Here is a 26328-nt window from a genome sequence, read left to right on the forward strand (position 1 = left end):
CACGTCCTCTGACCACAATGTAATTTAGCTAGAAATCAATAACAAAAGATAGACAAATCCCCCAAGAATCCAGAATTTTAACAATATATTTTTCAATAACCCACAGGTCAAATAAATAATAAAAATTAGAAAATATTTTGAACTGAACAGTAAAATATGACATACCACAATGAGGGATGGAGCTAAAACCATGCTTTGAGGGAAAGAAACAACTTAAATGCATATACGAGGGCTGAAGATGAATGATGTAAGGTACCAGTCTTAAGAGGCAATAGAAGTATCAACAAAAAAGCAAATCTAAACTAAAAGAAAGCAGAAGGAAATAATGAAGATCCTATAGACATTAAAATGATGAAGATATTATGAACAAATTTAGGCCTAGAAATTTTGAAACTGTAGATGTCACAGAAATATTGACACAAGATGAAATAAAACTGTAAACAGTCATGTATCTAATAACTGAATGAAACACAATTAAAAACTTTCCCATAAAAGAAAACCCAGGGATCCCTGGGTGGCGCAGCGGTTTGGCGCCTGCCTTTGGCCCAGGGCGCGATCCTGGAGACCCGGGATCGAATCCCACGTCGGGCTCCCGGTGCATGGAGCCTGCTTCTCCCTCTGCCTGTGTCTCTGCCTCTCTCTCTCTCTCTCTGTGACTATCATAAATAAATAAAATTAAAAAAAAAAAAAAAAAAAAAGAAAACCCAGCCTAGGCAGCTTCATCAGTGAATGTTTCTAAACATTTAAGAAAGAAGTAACATAACTGCTATATAATAAACTCTTCCAAAGAACATAAAAAGAGAATACTACTCAACTCATTCTATATGGCAAGCATGATATTGATACCAAAATCTTCTCTTTTTTTAAGATTTTATTTATTCATGAGAGATGCAGAAAGAGGCAGAGACACAGGCAGAGGGAGAAACAGGCTCCATGCAGGGAGCCCAACGCAGGACACTATCCCAGGACCGCAGGATCATGACCTGAGCCAAAGGCAGATGCCCAACCACTGAGCCACCCAGGCATCCCAATACCAAAATCTAAAGAAGACTTAACAAAAAATGAAAAGTATAGGTCAATCTTTCTTTCTTTTTTTTTTATTTTTTTTTAAGATTTTATTTATTTATTCATAGAGATGGAGAGACAAAGAGAGAGAGAGAGAGAGAGAGAGAGAGAGAGACGGGCAGAGACATAGGCAGAGGGAGAAGCAGGCTCCATGCAGAGAGCCTGACGTGGGACTCGATCCCAGGTCTCCAGGATCATGCCCTCAGGTGCAGGCAGCGCTAAACCGCTGCGCCACCAGGGTTGCCCTAGGTCAATCTTTCTTTTGAACACAGACTCAAAAATCCTAAGCAGAATATTAGCAAACTAAATATCCAAGGAGTCACAAAAGCAATAATATAAAAGCTGAATTCATTTCAGGAATGAGAAGCTGGTTTACTATCAGAAAATTAGTTGATACAATTCAACCACATTAACAGAATAGAGAAAAAATTTTCTGATCTCTTAACAGCTATAGAAGTATTTTAAAATTCAACTTCTGTTAGGAATAAAACACTTTTAGAATACTAGAAATAAAAAAAAAAATACTAGAGGGATCCCTGGGTGGTGCAGCAGTTTAGCGCCTGCCTTTGGCCCAGGGCATGATCCTGGAGACCTGGGATCGAATCCCACGTCGGGCTCCCGGTGCATGGAGCCTGCTTCTCCCTCTGCCTATGTCTCTGCCTCTCTCTCTCTCTCTCTCTGTGACTATCATAAAAAAAAAAAAAAAAAAAAAAAAATTAAAATTAAAAAAAATAAAAATAAAAATACTAGAAATAATGGGAAATGTTCTTCATCTGGCAATAGAGGATATACAAAAAAACTTTCCTCTATTAAATTAGAACAACAGAAAAATTTCAAGAAAGTTGCCTCTATTCAAGATTGTACCAGAAATTATAGCCAGTACACTAAGGCACAGAAAAAAAGTGTAAGAAAGAAAACTGGCATCATTTGAAACAACACAAATATATGTAGGAAGAAAATCTTAAAGTATCTACAGAGTAAGCATCAGCACTAACAGGTGACTATCAGGACAGATATACAGAGATAGAGTTACAGATGTAGATATGACATACTTTTTCTCACAGCCAGATGTGTACATAGGCCCTGGACCAAATGCAGTGGCTACACTATTATTATTCCAGAGGACCTATTCAGAATGTGTTTGCTTCCTTCCTGTTCCTGTGATTTGTATATTTGGAGGCGTTGGTACATGGGGGAAAATGCTTAGATTAAGAAACACGATGGTGCTAATGAATTGGAAACTGAGGCTACTATCTGGCCATTCTGGGTTCCTTACGCTATAGGACAACATGCAAAAAAGGCAATTACATGATGGCAGGAGTAAATTATCTCATTCATTAAGGGAGACTAGAGTTACTGTTTCAGAATCCAGGGAAGAAGGAGTATAGGTCTTAGAATCCAGGAGATCCTTTAAAGGGCCTCCTGGTCAACACCATGCTCAGTTAATGGAAGCCTAGTAACCACATTCCAAGTGTTGAGAACTCTTAGAAATCAAGGTTGGGTCACTCTGCCACCTAAAGAACTCTGGTCGACTGAGGACCATGGATGTGGAAGTAGAAGCAGATGTTGCACTGCAATCTATGTACTCCCCACATTCAAATCTACTGGTCACAATGGAACTGCTTGCTTTATGAGAGCAGGTGGTTCCTCAGGCAACCCCAGGACATGGACTCAGGTACATACCTATTGAGCTCCCGGATGGCCCGCAGTCTACGGATATAGCGACGGCAGCTTGGCAGAATGGAGAGGTGGTGGGCATGCAGGGTAAGAAAAAAGCATTCTGTAGGAAATTTCGGCTCAGAAAATGGAGGCTGGTCTCCATCTAGGAAAAATAACATAAAATAAATAAATAAATAAATAAATAAATAAATAAATAAATAAATAAATAAAAATTAACATAACTCCCTAAATATCTTATCACTTTGTTTCTGGATTATCTATTTATTTATTTAAAGATTTTATTTTTAAGTAATCTCTACACCCAATGTGGGGCTCGAATTCACAACCCTGAGATCAAGAGTTGCAGGCTCCACCACTAAGCCAGCCAGGTACCCCTGTTTTTGGATTATTTACAGATATACAATAGTAATCTGAATTCCCTTCAATTTGTATCTAATTCCTATTAGTATGTATATTTTTCAACAAGTATATTTTATTTTCTATGATATGCACTGCTTTCATTTTTTCCCAAAAGAAAAAAAACTGTCTTTTGGTAGAATTTAGTTTGGGCCTTATACATTTATTAAAGTTTTACATTTTGAAAAACACGATTCTATTAAACATATGACACATATTTTGCCCCATTTTTAAATTTTACATATTCATTTTGTCTCCCTCTACAAAAAACATTTATCTATTAAGATACTGTATATACATATTGTCTGATGATATGCTTCATTTCCTAAATCATTATAAATTTATTTCCCTCATGGCTGAGTCAAATCCTCTATTTGGTGTTTTCATGTTTTATTATTTTATATATATACACATATGTACATAAAATAAAGTATGTATATAAAATAAAGCATATATGTGTATATACATGTGTATACATATATACATATATGTATATACACACATATACATAAAATATGTGTATACATGTGTATATATACACACATGTATATACACACACACATATATATTTTTAAATGTTTAACCCATTGATTCTTCTGGAATTTACTAGTCCATGATATGATTCCAAGATGATATCAGTGGCTACCCATTCAAATGACACTAATCAAATACTAACTTTATTGTTCATCAGCTACTTACTTCTTATTATAGTTTACATGTTTTTCTGTAATATATGCACCCATCTGATCATGATGCTGCCTGGTAAGCATGGAATCTCTATCCTATTCCATGAATGACTTTATAATATTTAAAAAATAAACACCATAGGGTTTTGATGTCTGTCATTAACATGCTTTATAACATAGAAAGGAAAAAGATCAACAATTGTAATACCTTTAAAAGATTCATATTTTAATACGAACAAATTCATCAAGATCTATGCAATATTTTATGAGAAGTTTAATTGGTATATATAAAATCTTTATCATAATTAAGTCTCTGCTATTATTTTTATTATATTTCTTTTTCTTTCTTTTTTTGTTTTACTCTGAATAGTAGTATTTCTTTCTACTTGTTCTATGTATCCATTTGACTTTGGCTAAGCCAAATAAGAACTTTTTTATTGCATTAATTTTTATTGTGTGTCTCTGGCTCATAAATTCATTTTCTGAAGAGAAAATAATAATTTGTGAGGAATCATTAGCATCCAAATAAAATAAGTTTACAAAAAGTTTTTAAATAAAAGGGCAGCATTTTAATGACCTCACAATGAGCAATGTCACTCACAAAGTTCAGCCAGCCAGTCATTCACATCCTCCATTGTAGCATTCACTCTCGTCTCGTCATTAGGAAGAGTAATCCGACACCTTGGGTGGAATATATACGTGGGATCCACCGTCTCTAACTTGATCTTTGTACTTAGCTGCTGCAGCACCCAAAGGAAATTCAGCATGAATCCATCTGTAGATACCAATCTATCATCTGTCTGTGGATTATGAAAAAAAGATATTTAGAATAATGATTTAAATGGAAATTTTGGCACAATTTTATAAAAAAGGAGACCAGATATTCATCCCAAAGCTGGTGAGAGGACATATATGGTCACTGTTATTCTCCCAGCAGGTGCCCTCTCATGGAGTAGAAATCCTCTGTGAAGCATTTAATATGTTTACTGAATCTCTGGAAAGACCTTGGAAGTCTGTGATACTGTTAATTTTACAGAGGGAGAAACTAAGGCTCAGAGAGTTAAATGATTCGCCCAAGATCTTTAAAATTAACTAAGCAGAAACACAGTAAATGTTGCTTCCTTTCTCTTCTTTATTTCCCATCAAGAACATCAAAACCCTAGTTTCACTCAGCACCACTACCAGTTTTTCTGGTCCACATCATTAATGAAGTCCTATATTAATAACATAACAATTATAATGATGGTAGTTACCATTAGTTGTGTGTCCATGGTGCACCAGGCACTGTTCAACAGCATTATGGATAGTAAACCTAGAGTTAGGTACCATTATCACCCCCATTTAGCATGTAGGAAACTGAGGCACAAATAAATGTCTATGGTCCCACTATCGGGAAATGGTAGCTGGGGCCAGCAGGAAACCCAGGTGATCTCTTCTCTATACCTTTCTTCTTTTTCTGAGTAGAAATGTCACATCATTCACCATTACTTTTTAGTAACATAGGAAAGATTCCCTTTTAACTTCTCTGTGCTTGCAAAGTAAGTCCAGGCGATTGTTCCTCACCAGATCTGATACACTTTTAACCTTGTAACTGGTCTCCTCAGGTCTGCTTCTGACCCTCCTCCCACCTTAGTCCATTCTCCACACAACACATTTGGTGGTTTCCTTGCTGCAAAACCCCTCAGTGGTTTCTCATTACAGTTCTCAGCACGTCAGCCCCCACCTGATGAAGCCACTGCCTGCCCCATTAGCCCATGACTCGCCACTCTCCCTCCTGTATATTACCCTCCAGCCACTGAAGTCTGCGTGTAGGGTTTGTTCCAAAGCTAGGTCATTCTCACCTTGGTGCCTTACATGTGTCTAGAAAACTCTTCCCAGCCTTGTAATGGCTGACTTTCACATCAGCAGGTCTCTGATCAAACATCACCTCTTTAAAGGCATCTTCCCTACCACTTGATCAAAAATCACTCCTGTACCTTCCTTCTGGTACTTCCATGGTCATTCTCGAGTCCTCTACCTTGCTTTATTTGCTTCACAGACTTTTACAACTGCCTGAAATAATATATTTATTTAAGATTTTATTTATTTGACAGAGAGGGAGAAAGAGCACAAGCAGGGGGAGCAGAAGAGGGAGAGGAAGAAGCAGGCTCCTCACCAAGAAGGGAGTCTAATGCGGGGCTCAATCCCAGGACCCTGGGATTGTGACCAGAGCCAAACGCAGAAGCTTAACTGCCTGAGCCACCCAGGTGCCCTTGAAATAATATATTTATACATCTACTCATTTAGCCTTTGGAACATAGGTGGCACAGAGGTAGGAAGTCCTTCTATCCTGCTCAATATATAATGTCTCCATTTCCTAGAACAATACCTGGTTGGTACCGAGTAAGTACAAGTTAGATGAATGAATTTAGTGAATCAATAAAAGAAGTCTTTTGGAATCCTACCTGCATCTGTGCTTTCTTCATATTGGCATTGACGACAGCTGCCATGTAACCAAGAGCGGCCTCACGGGTCTCACCGTTTAACAGAATACTATGCAGAATCTTGAAAAGCTCTTGCTGGAATTTATTTTAGAAAAGAAGAAAAAAAAAATTAAGACTCAATTTTAAAAACTATTCCTTTTGACTTCAAGAACAGTGAGGCTTCTTCCCCCCCTTCTCTCTGGAGTGGGGGAGGCAGGTAGTTATAGTTTTAATAAAATGGCCCTTGCTATGGTCTTTTCAGGACAGGCTCAAAATTACCTTAACTACACGTCATTTGTCCATAATTTTGCTGCTGAAAGTCTCAGGACTTAAGACTATCAATCTATACTTGGGACACATGAGTCATCAAGGAGTATGTGCAAACTAACAGCACTCACTCACTCTTAGGTTTTACAAGCCTATGAGAGAGAGAGGATAGAGACAGAGCATGTCCACTAGCCTCAAAACCAGTGCCCAGTGATACCACATAGTACTGTTGTGGCAGGTATTACTCAAGACACAGGTTATATATATACAACTCTCTGTTACTTGTCCTTTGAATTCATTTACCAAACACCTACCCTTCCCAGCTCCAAGTAATGCTGCAGTGATTGGCTGACCACGCGAGTGTTTTCCAGGGTAATGGCAGGCCCTGAGAAATATTTTTCAACCACTTTAGCCTGGAAAGAGAAGGGGAAAATTCCATTGATATATGATTATGATGTTTGTTTGGGAAGGAATCTGAGCATAAGAGCAGCAAAGTCCAAGTGGCCACTGTACTTACGTCATCTTCCGCAAAGACTGAGAAGCTAAAGAAAGCTCCCAAATAAGAGAGTCTCTGCAGCTCCCGCCCAGAGCCAGGGCTTAAGGATTTCGGCAACCACAAGGGCAAAGAAGCCACCTGCGCAAAAAATAGAAGAAGCGAGTCAAACTACTAAGCCGGCAAGTGAGGGAAAAATGTCATGAACAGAGTTCTCAACAGCCAACCTGTTCAGCTGGTTCTCAGCCATCAGTACAATGGCTGATGGTTAACACAAAAACCCAAAGCTTGCAAATGTGCTAGAATCCTAGGATCTCTGTTGGTATTTTCTCATCTCAGATGGAGGAGGAAAAGCCTCCAAATCCTCTACATTTTCACAAGATAGTCTTTTTTTTTTTTTTTTTTTTTACAAGATAGTCTTTTTAATTCTGATGTTTCGAGAAGCTCTTTGATAGAGTTCAGATGAACTATTTTTACACTATCAAAGGACTCAAGTAAATTTTCCCATAGGATTTATTCCCCTAGTTGCATAATACTTGTACAAAAATCACAGAAGAAAATAAATAACTTCATCTTACACAGTAACACACACAGGGTTAACCATTTTAACTGAGAGCCACCCAGACGTGTTACCTGCATCTAATCTAAAATGTCCTCTAAGGGCTGTTTTTTCACATAATGTTACTTTAAAGGGATATCTTCTGAGTTACACATTCATTGAATATGTGCAAGTCCATCGGGGAAGCACTCACCAAATTGCACACGGGGTGTGTCTTCCCAAACTTGGTTTCACAAAGCTCACCTAAAGCCTAGAAATAAGGTCAGACGTGTCATTTATTGATTTATCTATTTATTTATGATCAGAAAGTGTCATTTAAATGTATTCCATCTTAAACTGACTACTATGTGTAACACCAAGGAACAGCTTTAATGCTGTTATAAATACATATACATTCCTTCCAAAATACTAACAGCTTTACTGCTTTTCTGATAAGTTAACACCTGCACATCATAAAAAAATGTTCAGATAAAACAGAAATACAAAATGAAACTAAGAATCACTCATAAACTTTACCCTAATCGATAACCTCTACTGATATCTTGGTTTACAGCTTTCCAGACATATTTTTGTACATATACACATTGAAATCAATGCATATATTTTTACAAAAAGTGATTTTTTCACATAACATCTTTCCATGTCAAAGATATGCTTCATAAACTCTAGATGGCTAGTTTTGCCAGTGCTAAACTATAAATAATTACTACCTAATAAGCTACCAAATTCAGAACATGTTTAAAAGTATTACTTGGTTTCAAGAGCTCTGATATTTTTGACAACTCCAACATTTTCCTTTGGAGCTCCAATCATTTTTACATTAGAGAATCAGGAAAAAGAGCTTTTAGGGACATAAACACAGTTTAACACAGCTCGTGTATTCCAACCAAAGAGTGAGTTTAATTTTCTGTGCTGTGAACATAGCCACCAGAATTCCCGAGCCAGCCAATGGAAGCTACTTCTGAGTCAGTGCATTTAGGCACTGACATGTCTTTGAGGTGCCTCTGAGAAGGAAAGGTTCTCACTGAGCAGTGCAGGGGTTCTCAAACCGTGCTGTCCATTAAGATCACCAGGGGAGGTTGGAAGGCCCAATGCCAGGCCCCATCCTCACCACACCCATAATGTATGGAATCACAGTGTGTGGGAAGCTAGGCATCAGGTGTTTTAAAAATATCTGCAGGTAATCCCAGGGTATGACAGCATTAGGATGCACTGAGCCAGAGAATAATCACAGTTGTTTCTGACTCTAGCTCCAGTGGTCTTCCTCTTCCTGCTCCCATTGTCCTTCTGTGTACTGCACTCCCTCGGCTGTATGAGCATCAATAATGGTACAAAATAAAACTATTGTCTGTCATAATGGAGGCCTTTGTCTTTTGACCAAGAAGAACATTTTGTTGATATCTGACCCAAAAGCTGAAACATCGAGCCAGTTTAGACTGCAACAGAAAAGCTAACAATTCTGTGAAGGAACATTTACATCATCTGCTGATAATTAATGTGCACTCAAATATTTCATCACTGAGCTCAAACAATCAGATGGCTTCACTTCCTTTCATCTGGCACACACAGAATAATGCATAGGGATTAACAAAATTTTATTAGAAACTCGAATGGCATGGGCAGTAGGAAGAGCCCAGACATACATCCATTCAAAGTTATTTTTTTGCCTTCTAATTTCCCAGCACTATCTTAGTCTCTTAGCTCCATTTTGATTAAAACTGAGACATGCACCCTTTGTGTATACCTCTGTGTTAGCATTTATCATGGTGTGATGATTTGTGCTTTTGTGGCCTTAAGGTTAGCAGTGGGTCAGGAGCAACTAGTAGAGAGGTGCCTTGTCTAATCATTCCCAGTGTCTGGCACAGCCTAGGTCATCAGTGAGTACTGACTTAATGGTAAAATGGAATTAAGTCAATAGAGTAAAAGGAACAACCAAAGTAAAAATATAGATTTAACCAGGGCCTCAATTTATACAAGATTATATTTATTCATTACATTAGCTAATTTTGTATTTTGATATTTTCTCCTTCATATTCTATTTTTTTAAAGATTTTATTTATTTGAAAGTGAGCAAGAGAGATCACAGAGGCAGAGGGAGAGGGGGAAGCAGACTTCCCCACTGAGCAGGGAGCCCAATGTGGGGTTTGATTCCAGGACCCCAGGATCATGACCTGAGCTCAAGGCAGCTGCTTAATAGACTGAGCCACCCAGGAGCCCCTTTTCCTTCATATTCTAGAGTGAAAAATATTTAGTCAGACGTCAAAGTGTTTTTCTCCCCAAATTTCCTAGAAGCCAATTCAGAAAAGTATCTTTTCTGCCTGGTTCTGGTATATTCACAGCAGTCAAGGCCCTCCGTGAGAATGTGGGGCAAAGGTTGTCCACAATTTATGCTTGTTGTAGGTGCCTAAAGGAGCTGAGCAGGTCTGCTTTCCACAGGAAGCTTCAAGGAAATGGGGGAGGGGAACAAGAATATTGCTATGAGATTTTTCTGTACAAAGTCATTGCATAAAGCTGGATTACATTTCCTAGTTTAAATCTGTCTTCAAAACAAAAAAAAAAAAAAAAAGAGGGTGGCCCTGGTGGCGCAGCGGTTTAGTGCCGCCTGCAGCCCAGGGTGTGATTCTGGAGACCGAGGATCGAGTCCCACGTCAAGCTCCCTGCATGGAGCCTACTTCTCCCTCTCCCTGTGTCTCTGCCTCTCTCTCTCTCTCTCTCTCTCTCTCTCTCTCTGTGTCTCTCATGAATAAATAAATAAAATCTTAAAAAAAAAAGATTTTAATTTATTTATTCATGAGAAATACAGAGACTGGCAGAGACATAGGCAGAGGGAGAAGCAGACTTCCTGCAGGGAGAGCAATGCAGGACTCGACCCTGGAACCCTGAGATCATGACCTGAGCCGAGCAGAAGGCAGCTGCTCAACCACTGAGTCACCTGGTGCCCTAGAAGTCTGCCTTTTGACTTGCATTTAAAATCATGTTTTTTTAAATAACAAAATTTCATTCCAGTTACGGTATGCCCAATTGCCAGGAGAATCAGAAGGATATCAGCAAGTGGCATCATTTTCATGAGCTATATGGTCAAGCAAAGTGCAAAGTGCATTCTGGCACTTGCAGCACTGATTCTCCCACCTAGGGCTCGCATGTGTGGAATCTGTCTAGGCTGCTCCCACTCTTCCTTGATGCCTCTCACTGCACACCAAACACTACATGGCTAAGACAATACTTTCAGGTTTTAAATGTGAATACATGGCTGATTACCTGAAAGAAAAGTGTATGCTCAATTCAGCTGGAAGAAAGTGTCTACTGAATGTCTTAAAGAAAAAGAACAAAGGATTACCATGAGGGGGTACTTAAAGTAGTCACTATCGAGGGAGCACTCTTTGGCAGCGAGAGCCAGGCCTTGTAAAATGGGGATAAAGATCTGTAAGAAAAAAAAAAAGATCAGAAATGTAAATTTAGGAAAACTTCAGAAAACTTCAGGAGGCATGTTAAATAAAGTGCTGAATCTGAATGTCTAGGCATTTCTACCTTCCCCCAAAGAAAAGCTGTTTTGTTTATAAAAGAGTCTAGTATCCAGCCACGGAGTATGGCTCTATCCTTCGACAAGGATAATCATAAAGTAATATAGCTGACTTTTCCAGAAGTAACAGGATCTGGTGAGCCCTAATTCTCTGGAAGGACTCAGAGTGACTCAGAAGAAACTCATAGTTTTTGAGTCTATACTATAGGAGTCCCCAGGGGTCCTCGTCCTAATCAACTAAATTCTATCTTGGCAATAAATAGGTTTCTGATTACCAAGCACCTACAATCTGTAAAGAAAATCTATCAGTATCTTAAAAAATTCTTCACACTTTCCCACTTTCATCTGATTTTTTCCATCTTTCTGTGTTTATTTGGAAAAGAACAAGAAAAACAAACCAGTAATGGATATCATTATCATTATATTAACCGTAACTACGTAAAGCAAACAGCTGGTAAATGTTGAAAATGCAAAAAGAAACTTGACTAGAATGACTTACCTCCATTTGTGGTATAATTAATACACTAATATGATGCCAGAGCTTATGGGCACTCATATTTATTTTTATAAGTTTACCATCAACACCAGGGCACGTTTTCTCCATGCAAGATTTGCGAACAACTCATCTACAATGTCTCAACACACTAACTGACTGACTCATTTAGGGAGTTGGTTCAAGACTAGTATCAAGTAGAAGATGGTATAAACAACAGCTGACAATCCGAATACCAACAAGTTGAAATGGGAGTGCTCTATAAAGCCACCAGAAAATCTAAAAAATTCCCTTTCCTTCTAATTTCATCCCATTATATTGAGCAGCTTGGTCATTTAAGGAACACAGGATTTAAAAAAATTAAAAAGGTGCCTTGATTACAAAGTGTCTGTGGAGTGTCTTGAGATAACAAGATAGCTCTGGAAGAGATCATACCAGTTTTTGCAAGTTAAACCATGAGGGTAGAAGTAACAACATGCTATCAGAAGCTAAGCTAAAAATGGATAGGTAAAGCTTAAACGTAGGGATGGGGGAATGACAAAATGACAATCAAGAAAAATACAACTCAAATCATCAAAATAAATTTTATAATTGGTTCATCTAGAAAAATTTCAACATTTTTTTTCTCAGAATACTATAAAGCAAAACATCTTTACATTTTCTAGTAGACTTACCCTCTTTGGCAGGTAGGATTTCATTTACAAGAGACAAGGTATTACTAACTATAATATTTTTCAAATAGTCAAGCATTAAACTATTTGTGTGACTTCCATTTTTTAAATGACTCTCGTTTTCAAATATACACCTTCGAGTAACGACAAAAAATACAAGTATTCATCTCCAACCCTAAATTCTAGCTATTTATTTCTATTTATTTATCTGTGAATATTTCCAATATTAAAAGAAGACTTAATAGTTAAATAGATTTAATAGTTCACACGTGCCAAACTCTTAAGACAAAAAGGTGAAATGCTGTTTTCAATTCACTCGTCCTTTCTGTCTAGAAAAAAAACACAAGGTAACACGAAGACAGACAAGGAGGAGTGTTCTGGAGTGAGTGGCAGAAAAGGCATCAAAATACTATGATTAGAAAGAAATAGTGGAGGCTCCTGGGTGGCTCAGTTGGTTAAGCGACAGACTCTTGATTTCAGTTCAGGTTGTGATCTCAGAGTCATGAGATCAAGCCTCGAGATGGGTTCCACTTAAGATTTTCTCTCTCTGCCTCTCCCTCCTGGCTCTCTCTCTCTAAGGGGAAAAAAAAAAAACAGTGGGTACACAACACTGTGAATGCACTAAATGGCACTGGATTGGTTAATTTTTTTTTATTTTTTAAATTATTTAATTATTCATGAGAGACACACAGAGAGAGAGGCAGAGACACAGGCAAAGGGAGAAGCAGGCTCCATGCAGGGAGCCTGATGTGGGACTCGATTCCGGGTCTCCAGGATCACACCCCGGGCTGCAGGCGGTGCTAAACCGCTGTGCCACGGGGGCTGCCCAGTTAATTTTTTTTTTTTAAAGATTTCTTTTAAATTTATTTGTGAGAGACACAGAGAGAGAGAGGCAGAGACACATAGACAGAGAAGCAGGTTCCTTGCAGGGAGCCCGATGTGGGACTTGATCCCCGGACCCAGGATCACACCCTGAGCTGAAGGCAGACGCTCAACAACTGAGTATCCAGGCATCCTTGGATTGGTTCATTTTATGTTACATGGATTTCATCTCAATTTTTTTTTAAAGAGGTCACTTCATAACCTCTGTGTAAGTTTCTTTATGAATAAAATAGGAGTAACACACCTTTTAGCTGATCACTGGGCTGATTTTATAGAGCTAAAGCTCTGAGTTCCTCAAATGATGTCTTGTATAATAGGGGAAGTATTCTAATTTTTTTTAAAGATTTTATTTAAGATTTCTCCACATCCAATGTGGGGCTCAAACTCACAACCCCAAGATCAAGAGTCGCACACTCCACTGATTGAGCCAACTGGGTGCCTCGGACAAGTATTCTAATGAATGCACATCATACATACAACAAAGGGCACCACTTAAACCTTCCAAGATGGTTACTTCTTTTCTTTCTTTTCTTTTTTTCTTAAGCAGTCTCCATGCCCAGCATGGAGCTTGACACAGGACTTGATTCCATGACCACGATCAAGAGCCAGACACTTAATTGGGTGAACCACCCAGGTGCCCCAACAGTTATCTATTCTCATCGGAGTTCACTTCTTCCAGAGATGAAAAGCTCACTATGCTGCCTTGAGTATTCCTGCAACAAGACTATCACCTAAGAAAAGTAGTTGATGAATTCCTGACACAATCATGATACTAACTTGGAGTTTTGCTTTGGGATTCTTCTTTTACAATATTTTGGAAACTGCTAAAAACACAATTCCTGAGATTTCAAAGGCTTTAGAATTAATAGTTATGAATAATATTAGTTATAAATACAGATGAAAAGGAATCGTATCGTTTATCGCTATTGCCTCTGTTCTTCTGTATAGAAAGAAACAATCATATGGTGAATTGTAAGAAAATGTCATAAAAATCCTTCCATCATGGGAAATTGCATGTGCGAAAGTTGCCGTGACAAAGTGCTCACATCACAACACAGGTGGGAAGATCGCAACCAAATGGAAGCCGAAGTTTCACCTCGGAAGAAACCCTCGAGACTAAAGAAATAAGTTTATTACTAAATAACCCATATCTGCATTTTCACATGACTTCACACAGTGAGATAAAAATTATGATACTTAAAAAGAAAGAAGTAATTAGCAAGATAGGAGACATCATTCCCAGTTTAGTGGTGAAAAGACAAAAGATTCTGTGTGGTATGCAGACTGCACTGAACTAACTTTGTTGCTGGTTTACTAATTTCTTTTTTGTAAACTTGGAGAACTAATTTTCAATATGACTCAACTGGCAAATGCACATTGTGCACATTGTGTCTTATGCCATCTCTTAGTATTCTTGTGTTAAAAGCTCCTATAATTCTTGCCTTTCAAGCACTTAGCACTTGTTAAAATGCTCTATGCTTGACTGCTTGAAATAGACAAATGATTTGAATGCAGCTGTCAATCTGATTATCTCAAGAAAGAAGTTCAGGTAGATCTCTCTGAGCAAATAACACATGCATGTTCAAATTGTGAAACAGAAGTTTTCTTTTTTTTTAAAGAGTTTTATTTATTCATAAGAGACACAGAGAGAGAGAGAGGCAGAGGGAGAACCAGGCTTCACACAGGGAGTTCGACATGGGACTTGATCCCGGGTCTCCAGGATCACACCCTGGGCCAAAGGAGGCGCTAAACCAGGCAGCCCCAGTGGCGCAGTGGTTTGGCGCCGCCTGCAACCCGGGGCGTGATCCTGGAGACCAGGGATCGAGTCCCACATCGGGCTCCCTGCATGGAGCCTGCTTCTCCCTCTGCCTGTGTCTCTGCGTCTCTCTCTCTCTCTGTGTGTGTCTCTATGAATAAATTAAAAAAAAAAAAAACCTCCCTTGCAATTCATCTTTGTAAGCAAAATGTTTAAAAAAAAAAAGAAAAAAAAGGAGGTGCTAAACCGCTGAGCTACACGGGCTGCCCTAGAAATTTTCAAAATATGGTGTCTTTAGAAATTAAGCCTTGGCACAGAAGCTCCTAGGCTAAAAGTTTCAGTAGCAAACTCACAAAACCTCACCTGCTTGAACACTTCTTCATCCTGGTGAGTGGTTCTCACCAGTTCCTGCATGAAGCCATATGGGAGATTCCTGCAGAGCATATACGGCACCAGGAAGGATGGCTGCTGCATGGACCTGCGAACCCACAAAAGTCAAGGACTGCAATGGCTCAGCTCATCAGTATGTGACTACACGGTGCATGGGCTGTCACACCAGCAGAAGTGTCCGGTCAAAAGTCAAACTTTAAATCTCTCTCAGATATTCTACACAACAGTTTTAGGCAAAAGATGACCCTTCTTAAATTGTTAATAATCACTTTTTTTTTAAATAAGACACTATAGAAAATGTTAAAGAATTCATCTTTTCCCACATTTAATCCTTTAAAAATAAAGCATTACCCCCCAAGATGAAGCATCATATGTCTCTTTTACTTGTTTATGCCACATCCAATTGAAAAGATCAGCAATGGCTGAGGACTGTTAAATAAAACTCTTAATTTTAACCACAGAATATTTTTTTAGGTTTTTCTCCATGTTTATCCTTTTCCTTCCTTTTTCTTTTCTTTTAAGGTTTATTTATTTATGTAATCTGTATACACAATGTGGTACTCGAACTCACAACCCTGGGAGATCATGAGTCACCTGCTCCCCTGACTGAGCCAGCCAGGTACCCTCTTCCTCTTCCTTTTTGACAATTTTCAAAAACATATGGTTCTGGCACAGAAAATAATATAAGAACAACCAGAATGAATAAACGTTGTAACTCTGACATTTTTTCCTTAGATGTTTTTACATCACTTTTCCTTCAGATATTTTCATAAAAGAAATGAAATATACAAATGCTTTTTATTGAACTAGAAACCTTCATGGGACCCTCCAAACAATCAATAATGTAGTATACTTCAGGTGATTCCCAATGTAACTGCTCTACTCCTGTTATCTATTACTGAGTAACAGAAAATGACTGTATGATACATGGAAAGTGATAACCTGAACATTTTTTCAACTATCTCCTCTGGTTTCAAGGAGCTGCTTTTAAACTAAATACTAATTTCCTGCCTCGATGCTGACGTATTTCAACAGTGGTCTATAGACAACAGCGTTTTAGAAATGCTTTATTATTTAACGGCACGATGTATACTTCTAAAGTTGGAAGGTGGACTAGAAATAGAAGTCTTATTGATACAGATGATCACTTTGATATACTTTGGCTTCTTACAATTTTCGAGCATAGACTTATCCCAAAGCTCCGAGGGGCTAAGTCTCAGAAGGCTGTTCTTGGTGAACTGCAGTAGCAGCACCCAGGTGCTCCTCACACTGTACTCACTAGAAACTATGGTCTGTAGCCACCCGTCCTGCTTTTTGATCCTGGATAGCCTATCAGCTTTTTACTGGATAGACCATGTCAATGGAGGTGAAAGTGTTAACTTACAGGAGATTACTCTCAAGAAATATGCTCAGTTCTTAGATAAACTCACAAATGAGTATCATTAGCTCTTTTTGCAACAACACAAAGTATAATGGCAGAAAAACCTCAAACTGGACAGAAGGGCTTCCTTCTGCCTTTAACCAACTGAATGAGGCAGATGTGGACTCCAGACCCTAACTCTCTGTAAGGTATGGCAACAAATAGTAAGGCACAGAATAGTTTTCTCCAAACATGAAGATTTTAAAATCAGCAACCAATTTTCCTTAGTTTCAGGTCATTTAAAAAGTAACGGTTTAAAAAAGTTTATTTTTATTACTGGAGAAAGTGGCATTGAGTTTTGTTGAAATGGATCATGAAATAATGTTTTTCAGAATACTATGCAAAATTTTAAAAGTCTTTAATGGGCTAAAATGATTCAATTATAAAGCTTTAAACTGGGAGAATATAAATGTTTCTATATAGAATGGATATTTTTCCCACCAGAAAGGATTTCTTAAACCAGTACAGTAAAACTTCAGGTTATTCTGTTCTTAGGTTGTTGAAGATAAATCAAAGTTAACCATATATTAAGCTTGCTTTAAAACTAAATAAATAATCTACATGTTGCAGCCTAAGTAAAATGAACTTTTATAAAAAAAAAAAAAAAAAGACAGAGGCTGTTGTATATTCATAGTGTTTCAGAGAAGGAAAGGGACCTCTGGGGTCATCCAGTCAACCACTTTCACCGTCCAGGTGAGAAAGTGCGTTATCCAAGGTGGCACAATTCAGCTGGACAACTAGATGTCCACTGATGGGCGGGGTCTTCTCCCTGCTAACATGAATGCACATGGTTTTCCCTACCTTGGTTGTGTGAGGGAACCTTGTAGGACTAACGCAGTATGGGATATGCACTGTGAGCGGATGTTGCTGAGAAGCTGGCTGACTGCTGGCTGGCTGCACATCTGAAAGAAAAGACAGAGGTTAGGACTCTGCAAAAACAAACGAAATAACCCTGTACTGCTGAAAACTGACAGGAGTCAGGAGACATTAGTCTCCAGGAAATGGCAGGCTTTTCTCTTGCTCTACTCATAATCAACAAGCCAGACTAACTGTATCATCCATGTATGTTACCTCCACTGAAACCTTGGTCAGAGAAGAGAGAGTAGAACTAGCATAGGTGCCTGAGCGGGAATCTCAGCAGGGTGCGCCCACTCTGCTTTTCTAAGTGCAACAAACCCCAAAGGAGCCCTTCACAAATGTATCACTAGTGGGTGGACAAGTGGATGAGTTTGGAAAACAAGAAGTGGACAATGAACTGGGAATGAAATAATAAAGTCAGCATGAAACAAGAGAAAAAACATAGCTTCCAGAGTTTAAGCCCATTTTTGTAACTTTTATGTGATTATAGACAATCACTCCAAGTCTCTGAGGTTTGTCTGCTGCTTCCTACAATAAAAACAATACCTATCTGACACTGGATTAACTGAACAACCACGAGAACCTGAGCCCCTGTGGACCGAGCACAGCGTCGGCAGTCCAGGCACTCCACAAATGTGAGCTATTAAAATATTTGTGACAGACTATCAGACGCTGTCAGGGCCAGGTAAGTCACTGCTGGCAATGGTGCTTGTGTGTCCCCTCCCCCCAGTCACTTCTTCCTTCTACTAGGATGTTGAGTCCTGGGAGGGTGGGGCTCTTTGTTTCGTTCACTGATGTTTTGTTCACCCTGAGCTCCTAGCACAGTGCCTAGCACATAACACATGCTGGATGACCATCTTTCTGACTGAATAAATGAAGGAATGTTCCTTATGGCAGGGGTGGGGGGGAGTGATTATTGATCCAAAAAATAACCAGGTTCTTGCGGGTTTTTAAATGGATCTAGTTCATATTACCTTTGGTGCTTTTTTTTCCTCTATTCCCACTCGGTCAAAACACTCGATGAGGTAGTTCAGCATGTCTGTCTCCTTGCAGGTCTCAATGGTGAAATGGTCGCTGTAGGAATCCCAAGTACTTGCCCCACCAGAGGCTCCCAAACTTTGGAGAAGAGAAAAGAAAACTGATGATTCTTACCCCTTCTCAACAAATTATATGTGATCGAGTTTGAGTTTCTGCAGCAGAAAGCCTGTTAGGGTCCCCGCACCCACGACAAAGCACAGACATCCATGCAGCCAAGGTTGGAGCTGACTACTCATCTCCTCTGCTCCAAGCCAGTAACAGTAACTTTTAGTAAACATTTCATTCACCTAAGAAGAGAGTTGGATCAGAAACCCAACATCTTATCTTAGTGGGAATGGCAACTTACAAAGCCAGGAGGACTATGAAGGGTTACTATGGGCTAGGCGTTTAGAGGGACAGCACGTGTACTTCAACCAAGCCAGGCAGCTTCACTCAGGCAGGCTTGCAGGTTGAAACCAGACTATGCTACTGCTGTCCATCAAACTCATCAGGAGTAAGGTTATAAGGACTAACCAAAGAACCCCTTCTCATGACTTCTGGCATAATCTCAAAAGCCTTCATCCAGCATTTGGCAATAGGACCAAAAAAGGGAAACTGTCCAGTTATAGAAGGAGACATAAAGATATTTGTTATTAACACAGACCTTTCCAAAACTTTCAGTGAAAAAGGCAAAGTAGTACAGCAAACACAAACAAAATGAAAATCATGTATAGGGGTATCCAAACTCGGGTCCTACCCCAGCTGTACTGCTTGCTTATTACCTGAACCTAGAACTTCATCTCCTCTGCAGTTAGGCTTACATGAAACCAAATGGAAGTGCTTTGTAAAATATAAGCAGGATACGACATGAAGCATTATGATTAGTAATAACTATTCACTGAGACCAAAGCCAAACATTATCTCCAGGATTAGATGTGAGGAAATTAAAGTTTAGATCAACCATCAACAAGTCGCATATCAAATCTAATGTTTAACTCACAAATGTATTTGATATACACAAAAGATACAAAGAGAGTAATCATGGCACAGGGAAAGGCTAGGAATTTTGAAATGAAAAGGAAATGAGAAACAAATGTAGCCAAAAAATTATATATGAAAGATGATAAAGGATGGAAAGAATATCATGAACTTGAAAGACCTATACCTACTTCAACTGGGGCAGTCAGTTAAAGGTTAGAAACCAATAGGACTAATAGAGATTGAGCTATTAGCAATATGTTATGCAGGTAAGTGCATAGATATACCTAACTAATTCTGGAATATATACATAACTGACCTTAGAATTAAAAAAAAAAATACAGTTGGCCCTTGAACAACATAGGGATTGAGGTGTCACCTCCATGCCACTGAAAACTGCATTTACCTTCTGATTCCCGCACAACTTAACTACTAACAGCCTACTGTTGACCAGAAGCCTTACTAAGAACATAGTAGTTGATTAGCATGTATTTTGTATTCCTATTATGTGCTGTATTCTTACAGTTTATTCTTAAGTATTATTCTTAAACTAGAGAAGAGAAAATATTATTAAGAAAATTGTAAGGAAAGAAAATACATTTATAGTACTACATCGTATTTATTGAAAAAAAAATCCACTAATTGGTGGACCTATGTTGTTCAAGGGTCAACTGGATATATAATTGACCTTGAAATGAAAATATGATATTGGGTAGCCCGGGTGGCTCAGCGATTTACTGCAGCCTTCAGCCCAGGACATGATCCTGGAGACCCGGGATTGAGTCTCATGTTGGGCTCCCTGCATTGGAGCCTGCTTCTCCCTCGGCCTGTGTCTCTGCTTCTCTCTCTGTGTGTCTCTCGTGAATAAATAAATAAAATCTTTAATAAAAAAAAAAGGGAAGTGTGATATTAAAATTAAAAAGATGAAAACAGTGTTAGTTTTACTTCCAAGGCTTTCAGGCCAGAGTCTAGCTAAATCTGAATTCCTACAATCTGTTCTAAAGGTCTGACAGTGGGTAGCCCAGGTGGCTCAGTGGTTTGGCGCCGCCTTCAGCCCAAGGTGTGGTCCTGGAGACCTGGGATCGAGTCCCACATCAGGCTCCCTGCATGGAGCCTGCTTCTCCTTCTGCCTGTGTCTCTGACTCTCTCTCTTGGTCTCTCATGAATAAATAAGTAAAATAAAAAAAAAATAAAATAAAGGTCTGACTGAAGAAGGGAAGAGAGAAGAAAGCACAGGAGGGAGAAAAAAGCATGAGAACAAAACAGAAAAACTCACCCACAAATATGAGAGGTGTGGTGAATCCCCAAAAGCAGAAAGGGGAAAGAGAGATTTTCTTTAATGCACAATTTCAGTTTCAAGCTATCTGTGATCCTTTCCTCTTCTGTCTGACGTTAGCAACCCAGTGACTACATTATTTACTGAACTTCAAGACAAACTTGACCAACACAGGCTTTACCTAGACGTAACTAAGGTTAATTTTAACAGAAGACAATGAAAACAGATCCTCCTCACGTTTAAAATGAAAATTTCAATTATACATTTCCTTGATAATAAAGCTCAAATTTTTCACATTTTTACATTTCTGAAATAAAAAGTGTCCTACATTTGATGTCAACAGGTCCTTGCCAACTGCAGGGGTCAGTACCCACAGCCAGCTTAGGAACATTGGCACGAAGTCAGCATGCTTACATGGTGGCTGCTCACGCACTGAAAATACACTCCAATCTTAGGCAACACATCCCACTGAATTTTAACTTAAATGTGAACACCTCAAAGCCAAGTGAGGTATATGCATAACTGTTTCACCAAGACGTGAAAAGTGATAATGTATGTGGAAAACTGCTTGTCTCATACCAGGTGATGCAATGGAAGGCACCCAGAACATATCAGAGAATTTTCAAAGCTAAAAGGAGTTGATATATTTTGGTGATCATCTGTCAGACACCAAACAACACTTCAGTTGACTTTCAAGAACAGAAAAAGACTAAAAGATAAAATAAAAGTTAACCAAATAGGAAATATAGAGTAAACTGCAGTATCTATCCAGAGATTACAAATCAGAGGATTGGTCCTAGAGGTACTCAAGAAAATCATGATCCCCTAGCACGAAAAGCATCCAGTCTCGATAGCGCTACATACAGGTCTTAGTGATCAAAACACACAAGGATCTTTAGGTTCAAAGAGAAAGCGTTGGAGTCATGATTTTGCATGCAACACTGGAGGAGTTAGTGGTGTCATGTTTGTGTGTCTATGTTCATGCTATTGATAAACATTCTTAAAGTTTTAAAAGAACATTTCATTTTTTTCCTAAACAAGTTATTACAAAATTCATGATGCTTTTACAACTGTGACAAAGGAGAGACCGCATTGGAAATATGTCATATTCAAATCTTATGAGTATCCACAAACTTCTACCTCCTTTGGGAAGAATTTGTGAACCATTTTCTGATAACTACATCAATAGTCCAATTTAATAAACTGATTACTTTGCATAATAGAAATATACCTGAAGTCTTGTGAAAACAGTGAAAATCATCCTAGGGAGCCGAATATGCATTAGATCTGTGCACACTGAATCCCACTTGATAATGCACCAAGAAAACGAATTCCTTGAAAGCATTCCATCACAGTTTAATTTCTTCTATAATGGTATGAATAATTTCTCTCCTATTTAACTCATTTTTTTGAATGCAGGCTCCAGAATTTTGTGTTTTCTCCATGCAAGGCAAAGTCAGAGCTGTGCAGGTTCAAGCAAAGTAAATTCATTGAACAAATGTTCACAGTGTGCTTTCTGTATTCCCGGCACTGTTGTTGGCTCTAGGGGAGGTGGGGGAGGCCAGGGGGCACCACAATGCATGGAACAGATCAAGAGCTTGCTGGTACGGTGATTACATTCTAGACGGGGGGAACAGTCCAAAACAATACAGGAATACTATGAAGAACAATAAAAGTAGAGCATGGAACAGAGATGGGCAGTAAGTATGCATGTGTACTTTATATAAAGTGTAAAACGATCCTCTGGTAAGATGGTGTGTTAAGATGGTGTGTACACGAGATCCGAGGGCATCAGGGGAGCAAGCCATGCAGCTATCTTGAGGGCAGTTGTTCAACGGCCCAAGGCAGCAGGGAATATGCCAAGTGAGGTCAGAAAGGAGGAATGCTCACATGTTGTATACACGTGTGCATGTGTGTGTACATGACACAAAGGGTCTTGTGCACCAGGGCAAGCCTTTGGTTTTTACTCTGTGTGAGCAGGAACATCCCTGGATGATGTGGAGACACATATGGTGGGACTCTTTCCACATCTCCAAGCAGTACTGAGCAGCAGAAACAAGAGGGTAAATGTTAACATTTTTTCACTATTTGCTAATTTTTCCTTTCTCTATTAACACAGGTTCACTATATACAAGATTCTACCTCCTTCAGTGAAGTATCTATAAGCAGCTAAAAACAGATTTCTTTCCCGTCATCAATTTCCTAGGAGACAACTCCGAAAAAATTTCCTCAGGGTAAATGCTATGGTATCTTTATTACAAGATGATTCTCTCACTTCGCTCATTCCACTCCTGCAACAAATCAATCCTTATAATTCATATAACTCTTTTCACAAAGGGCTATAAAACGTCACAGGTGCAGGAATTAGAGTTCTACCTTTCTTAAATTGATCCTGCTTGGGGCACCTGGATGGCTCAGTGGTTGAGGCATCTGCCTTTGGCTCAGGTCGTGATCCCAGGGTCCTCATATCAAGTCCCACATCAGGTTCCCTGCAGGAGGCTTGCTTCTACCTCTGGCTATGTCTCTGCCTCTCTCTTTGTGTGTCTCTCATGAATAAATAAAATCTTTTTTTTTTTTTTAAATAGATCCTTCTCATCTCCACTATAGATAATTAACATATAAACCTATGTCCCAACTACTTCCAAAAACATTTGTAACATATCAACTCCACCAGGCTAGCAGGAAGGGCCAGATGCGACCCCTGTTGATCTTCCACAACATCAATCTTACTGGGGCAAGAGCTAACTAAGTGTTGAAATTGCTTACTTCAAAGCAAATAAAATACTGGGAAGATCGATTAGAAAGGGGGAATGAAAATAACTGTTATTTCCTTATCACTCAAATTAACAAAATTTTTGGTGACCTCTTCTTTGTTCTAACTCTGCATGCATTCTTGAGTTCCCCTCTATTTGCTTACTCAGTTATATATTTTTACACATCCTCTTACATTCTGCTCGGTAGTTATTCAAAAGCTGTAAGTTGCCAAAATCTAGATAGATCAGATTCCATTTTAACAGCCAGCAAAGGACCTGCCAACTGAATGGAATTTTGTAATTACCGAGTAAAATACTGGTACTTTCTTGCCAAGGAACAGGGTACATGCATAAACACTCGGCAGTGAAATAACCAGTAAGGAACGAGAACAACACGGGTCCCATTGGGAGCACAGTGTGGTGATGAAGCAGGTAAGTTCTGGACTCAGGCCCTGCCACATACTGTTATGTGACTGACCTCCTGTCCCCCCAGGTTCCTTACAGTAACTGAGAGGGCTGCTGTGATGATAAAGGGATAACGTATACAGAGTGCTGGCACAGGATCTGGCACACGATGCTCAGTAAGTAGTTGGAGCTATTATACACAGTTATTTCTCCGTGTAGCTATAGCATCTAGATCAGAGACAAGCCTGAGATGCTAGGAGTCTAGTGCTAGTAAAAAGCAGCACACAATCTGGTATCTTTGTGAGAGAGCTAGAATTAAATAGGCCAGGGAGAGAAAGCCTTTCTCTCATAATTTACAGTAAAACAGATAACAAAGCACTTTTATCATTTATGGAAATTGATTCCTAAAGGATGCCTGCTGCATTACTGCAATTGTGCAGTAGGATTTTACCTACATGAAAAAGACACTTCTACCTTTGGGAAATTTACTTGAGAAACAGTAATATAATGTTCAACCTAATACAAATATCAACCTTCCTGAATCAATATTCAACCCTATACCAACATTCCTTTCTCTCTTTATATACTCTAATGATTCTTCTGAACACTGTCAAATTTAATGAAGTGTACCTAACTCCTACTGCCGTCTCTATTTATAGCCTGCAGTTATTTTTGAACAGAGCTGCTGGGCACAAATACCAAATGAGTCCAGTGGAAACTTCGATTTAAGAGCAAAATCGTAAGACACTGAGTCAGAGGTTCAGATAGAAGGTGCTATTAAATTTTCTTGCCCAAAGTCACCTAGAAAACCCAAGCAGTCTTTTTTCAGATGGGTTTCAGGGAGAAACATTCAGCAGCGTCATGAACTAAGTTTTAGCCTCTACTATCATTCCAAAGGCCATCTAAACAGGGGTCTAGCTTCACTGAGGTCAAGGAGGTAATCAGTGAAATTTAAGGTTAGAAGTAAAAGCAGAATAACAGACAGGATGGCCCCATACACTGTTCAACAGATTGTCTGACTGAGCTGGAGGATAGGGGGAAAAAAGACACACATATGCACGCATGATCCCAGTCCCTCTGCCATTCCTAAGTAGCAGCAATCCATGCAACTGTACATAAGAAAACATGCCCCACAGAGTACATGTTGCTCACATGTTGCTCATATCTGGCAGCTCGCAAGGACACTTGCAACAGATAAATGAAGGGTCCCTCATTTCAGATCTTAGGGTGGGTGAGCTTGATGACTCATCTTTAATTTGTTGTTTGTGTTTCTGACAAATGATTACACATAAGTTTTCCTCCAAACTTACCAGGCAACAACAATGAAGATTTTCCTATATGCCACTTTTCCCCATGATAAAGTCCTAATACCTCGGTACATGCAAGTTCCCCACATCTTGATTCTCCAGGCTGTCCCATCTGACCCTATCCTGTTTAGATTCCAAGCACGCCCCTAAATGAGGGCTTATAAAAGTTAGTTCCTAAGCACCTATGCACTATGCACATGCAGGGGTAAGACTCCATTCCTCTGATACCTGGACCCAAACTGGACACAAGAAAACTCATCACCACCACCACCACCTTCATCATCACCATCATCATCATCATCATCATCTTCTTCATCTTCATCACTACTGTCGCCAGAAAGTGCGAGGAAGAGGAAGGAGAAAGGATTGTCGTACATACTACCACAACAAAAGCAAAAAAGGTCATCAGGGAACAAAGGAAAAACAAGAGGTGGAAAAGCTTTTGTAACTGCTGTCTCTTTTTAATTAAATGTTATGCTAAAAGTTCTAATTATTGACATGCAGAAAAATAATTCACCTCAATGACAAAAATGCACAGGTACATTGCAGAGGGGAGGCAGGGGCGGCCCTGGGTTAGTAGAATTCTGCTACTGCTTCTTTCTAAGAGGCTCAAATCAAAGGGTCAAGGCACAAACACTGGTCCATCCCCAGTGATCAGAGGTAAGGGACAAGGGCCCAGACCCACTCCCACCACCCTTTGGGCTGACTGCATTTTGACTCTGATTGACAACCATACAAAGAGCTGAAGAGTGCTCCTGTGAGCTCCAACTCTCAAATACAAACTGCCCACAGCCTCTGGAATTCATTTGTAATAAAGAATGACACATGAACTAGATTTCACAAAATGAAGTGACTTTTTTTTTTTTTTGTACAGGAAGGAGGAAGAGTGAGGGGTAAGAACAGAGTAAGGGACACACAGCGGAACACCCACACGTTCTACTGTTATCGAAGCCTGGCAGAAGCATGGACTCGGGGCACAAGCCTACCAAACTAG

The 26328-nt window shown here is 39.2% G+C and overlaps 1 protein-coding gene, 1 long non-coding RNA gene and 1 pseudogene across 6 annotated transcripts in view; 2 read left to right on the top strand and 1 right to left on the bottom strand.

The window, feature by feature from the left end:
* The window catches only part of UBE4B (ubiquitination factor E4B), a 125190-nt gene that overhangs the window by 30864 nt on the left and 67998 nt on the right, over positions 1–26328 (bottom strand). For 2 of the 4 annotated variants that reach the window (XM_077891261.1, XM_077891263.1), the window contains 11 exons: positions 25563–25712; positions 18573–18714; positions 17542–17642; positions 15294–15408; positions 10946–11029; positions 7802–7858; positions 7074–7190; positions 6871–6969; positions 6272–6385; positions 4429–4627; positions 2749–2887 (listed from right to left, as the gene is read on the bottom strand). In XM_077891261.1, the coding sequence (XP_077747387.1) occupies positions 2749–2887; positions 4429–4627; positions 6272–6385; positions 6871–6969; positions 7074–7190; positions 7802–7858; positions 10946–11029; positions 15294–15408; positions 17542–17642; positions 18573–18714; positions 25563–25712 (1317 nt within the window). The remainder of the gene's footprint in view (positions 1–2748; positions 2888–4428; positions 4628–6271; positions 6386–6870; positions 6970–7073; positions 7191–7801; positions 7859–10945; positions 11030–15293; positions 15409–17541; positions 17643–18572; positions 18715–25562; positions 25713–26328) is intronic. The other 2 variants (XM_077891262.1, XM_077891264.1) reach the window with 1 other exon arrangement.
* LOC144310382 (uncharacterized) lies at positions 2681–25824 on the top strand. Of its 2 annotated transcripts, XR_013376083.1 has the most exons (6): positions 2721–2829; positions 15843–15939; positions 18089–18283; positions 22989–23103; positions 24116–24203; positions 25538–25824. It is a non-coding gene; the product is annotated as an uncharacterized LOC144310382 (long non-coding RNA). The 2 variants fall into 2 exon arrangements; XR_013376082.1 differs by lacking the exon at positions 15843–15939 and having other exon boundaries at positions 2681–2829.
* On the top strand, positions 16383–17045 carry LOC144310381 (DNA repair protein XRCC2 pseudogene; annotated as a pseudogene).

This window comes from Canis aureus, chromosome 3 (genome assembly GCF_053574225.1).
Source record: "Canis aureus isolate CA01 chromosome 3, VMU_Caureus_v.1.0, whole genome shotgun sequence".
Lineage (NCBI taxonomy): Eukaryota > Metazoa > Chordata > Mammalia > Carnivora > Canidae > Canis > Canis aureus.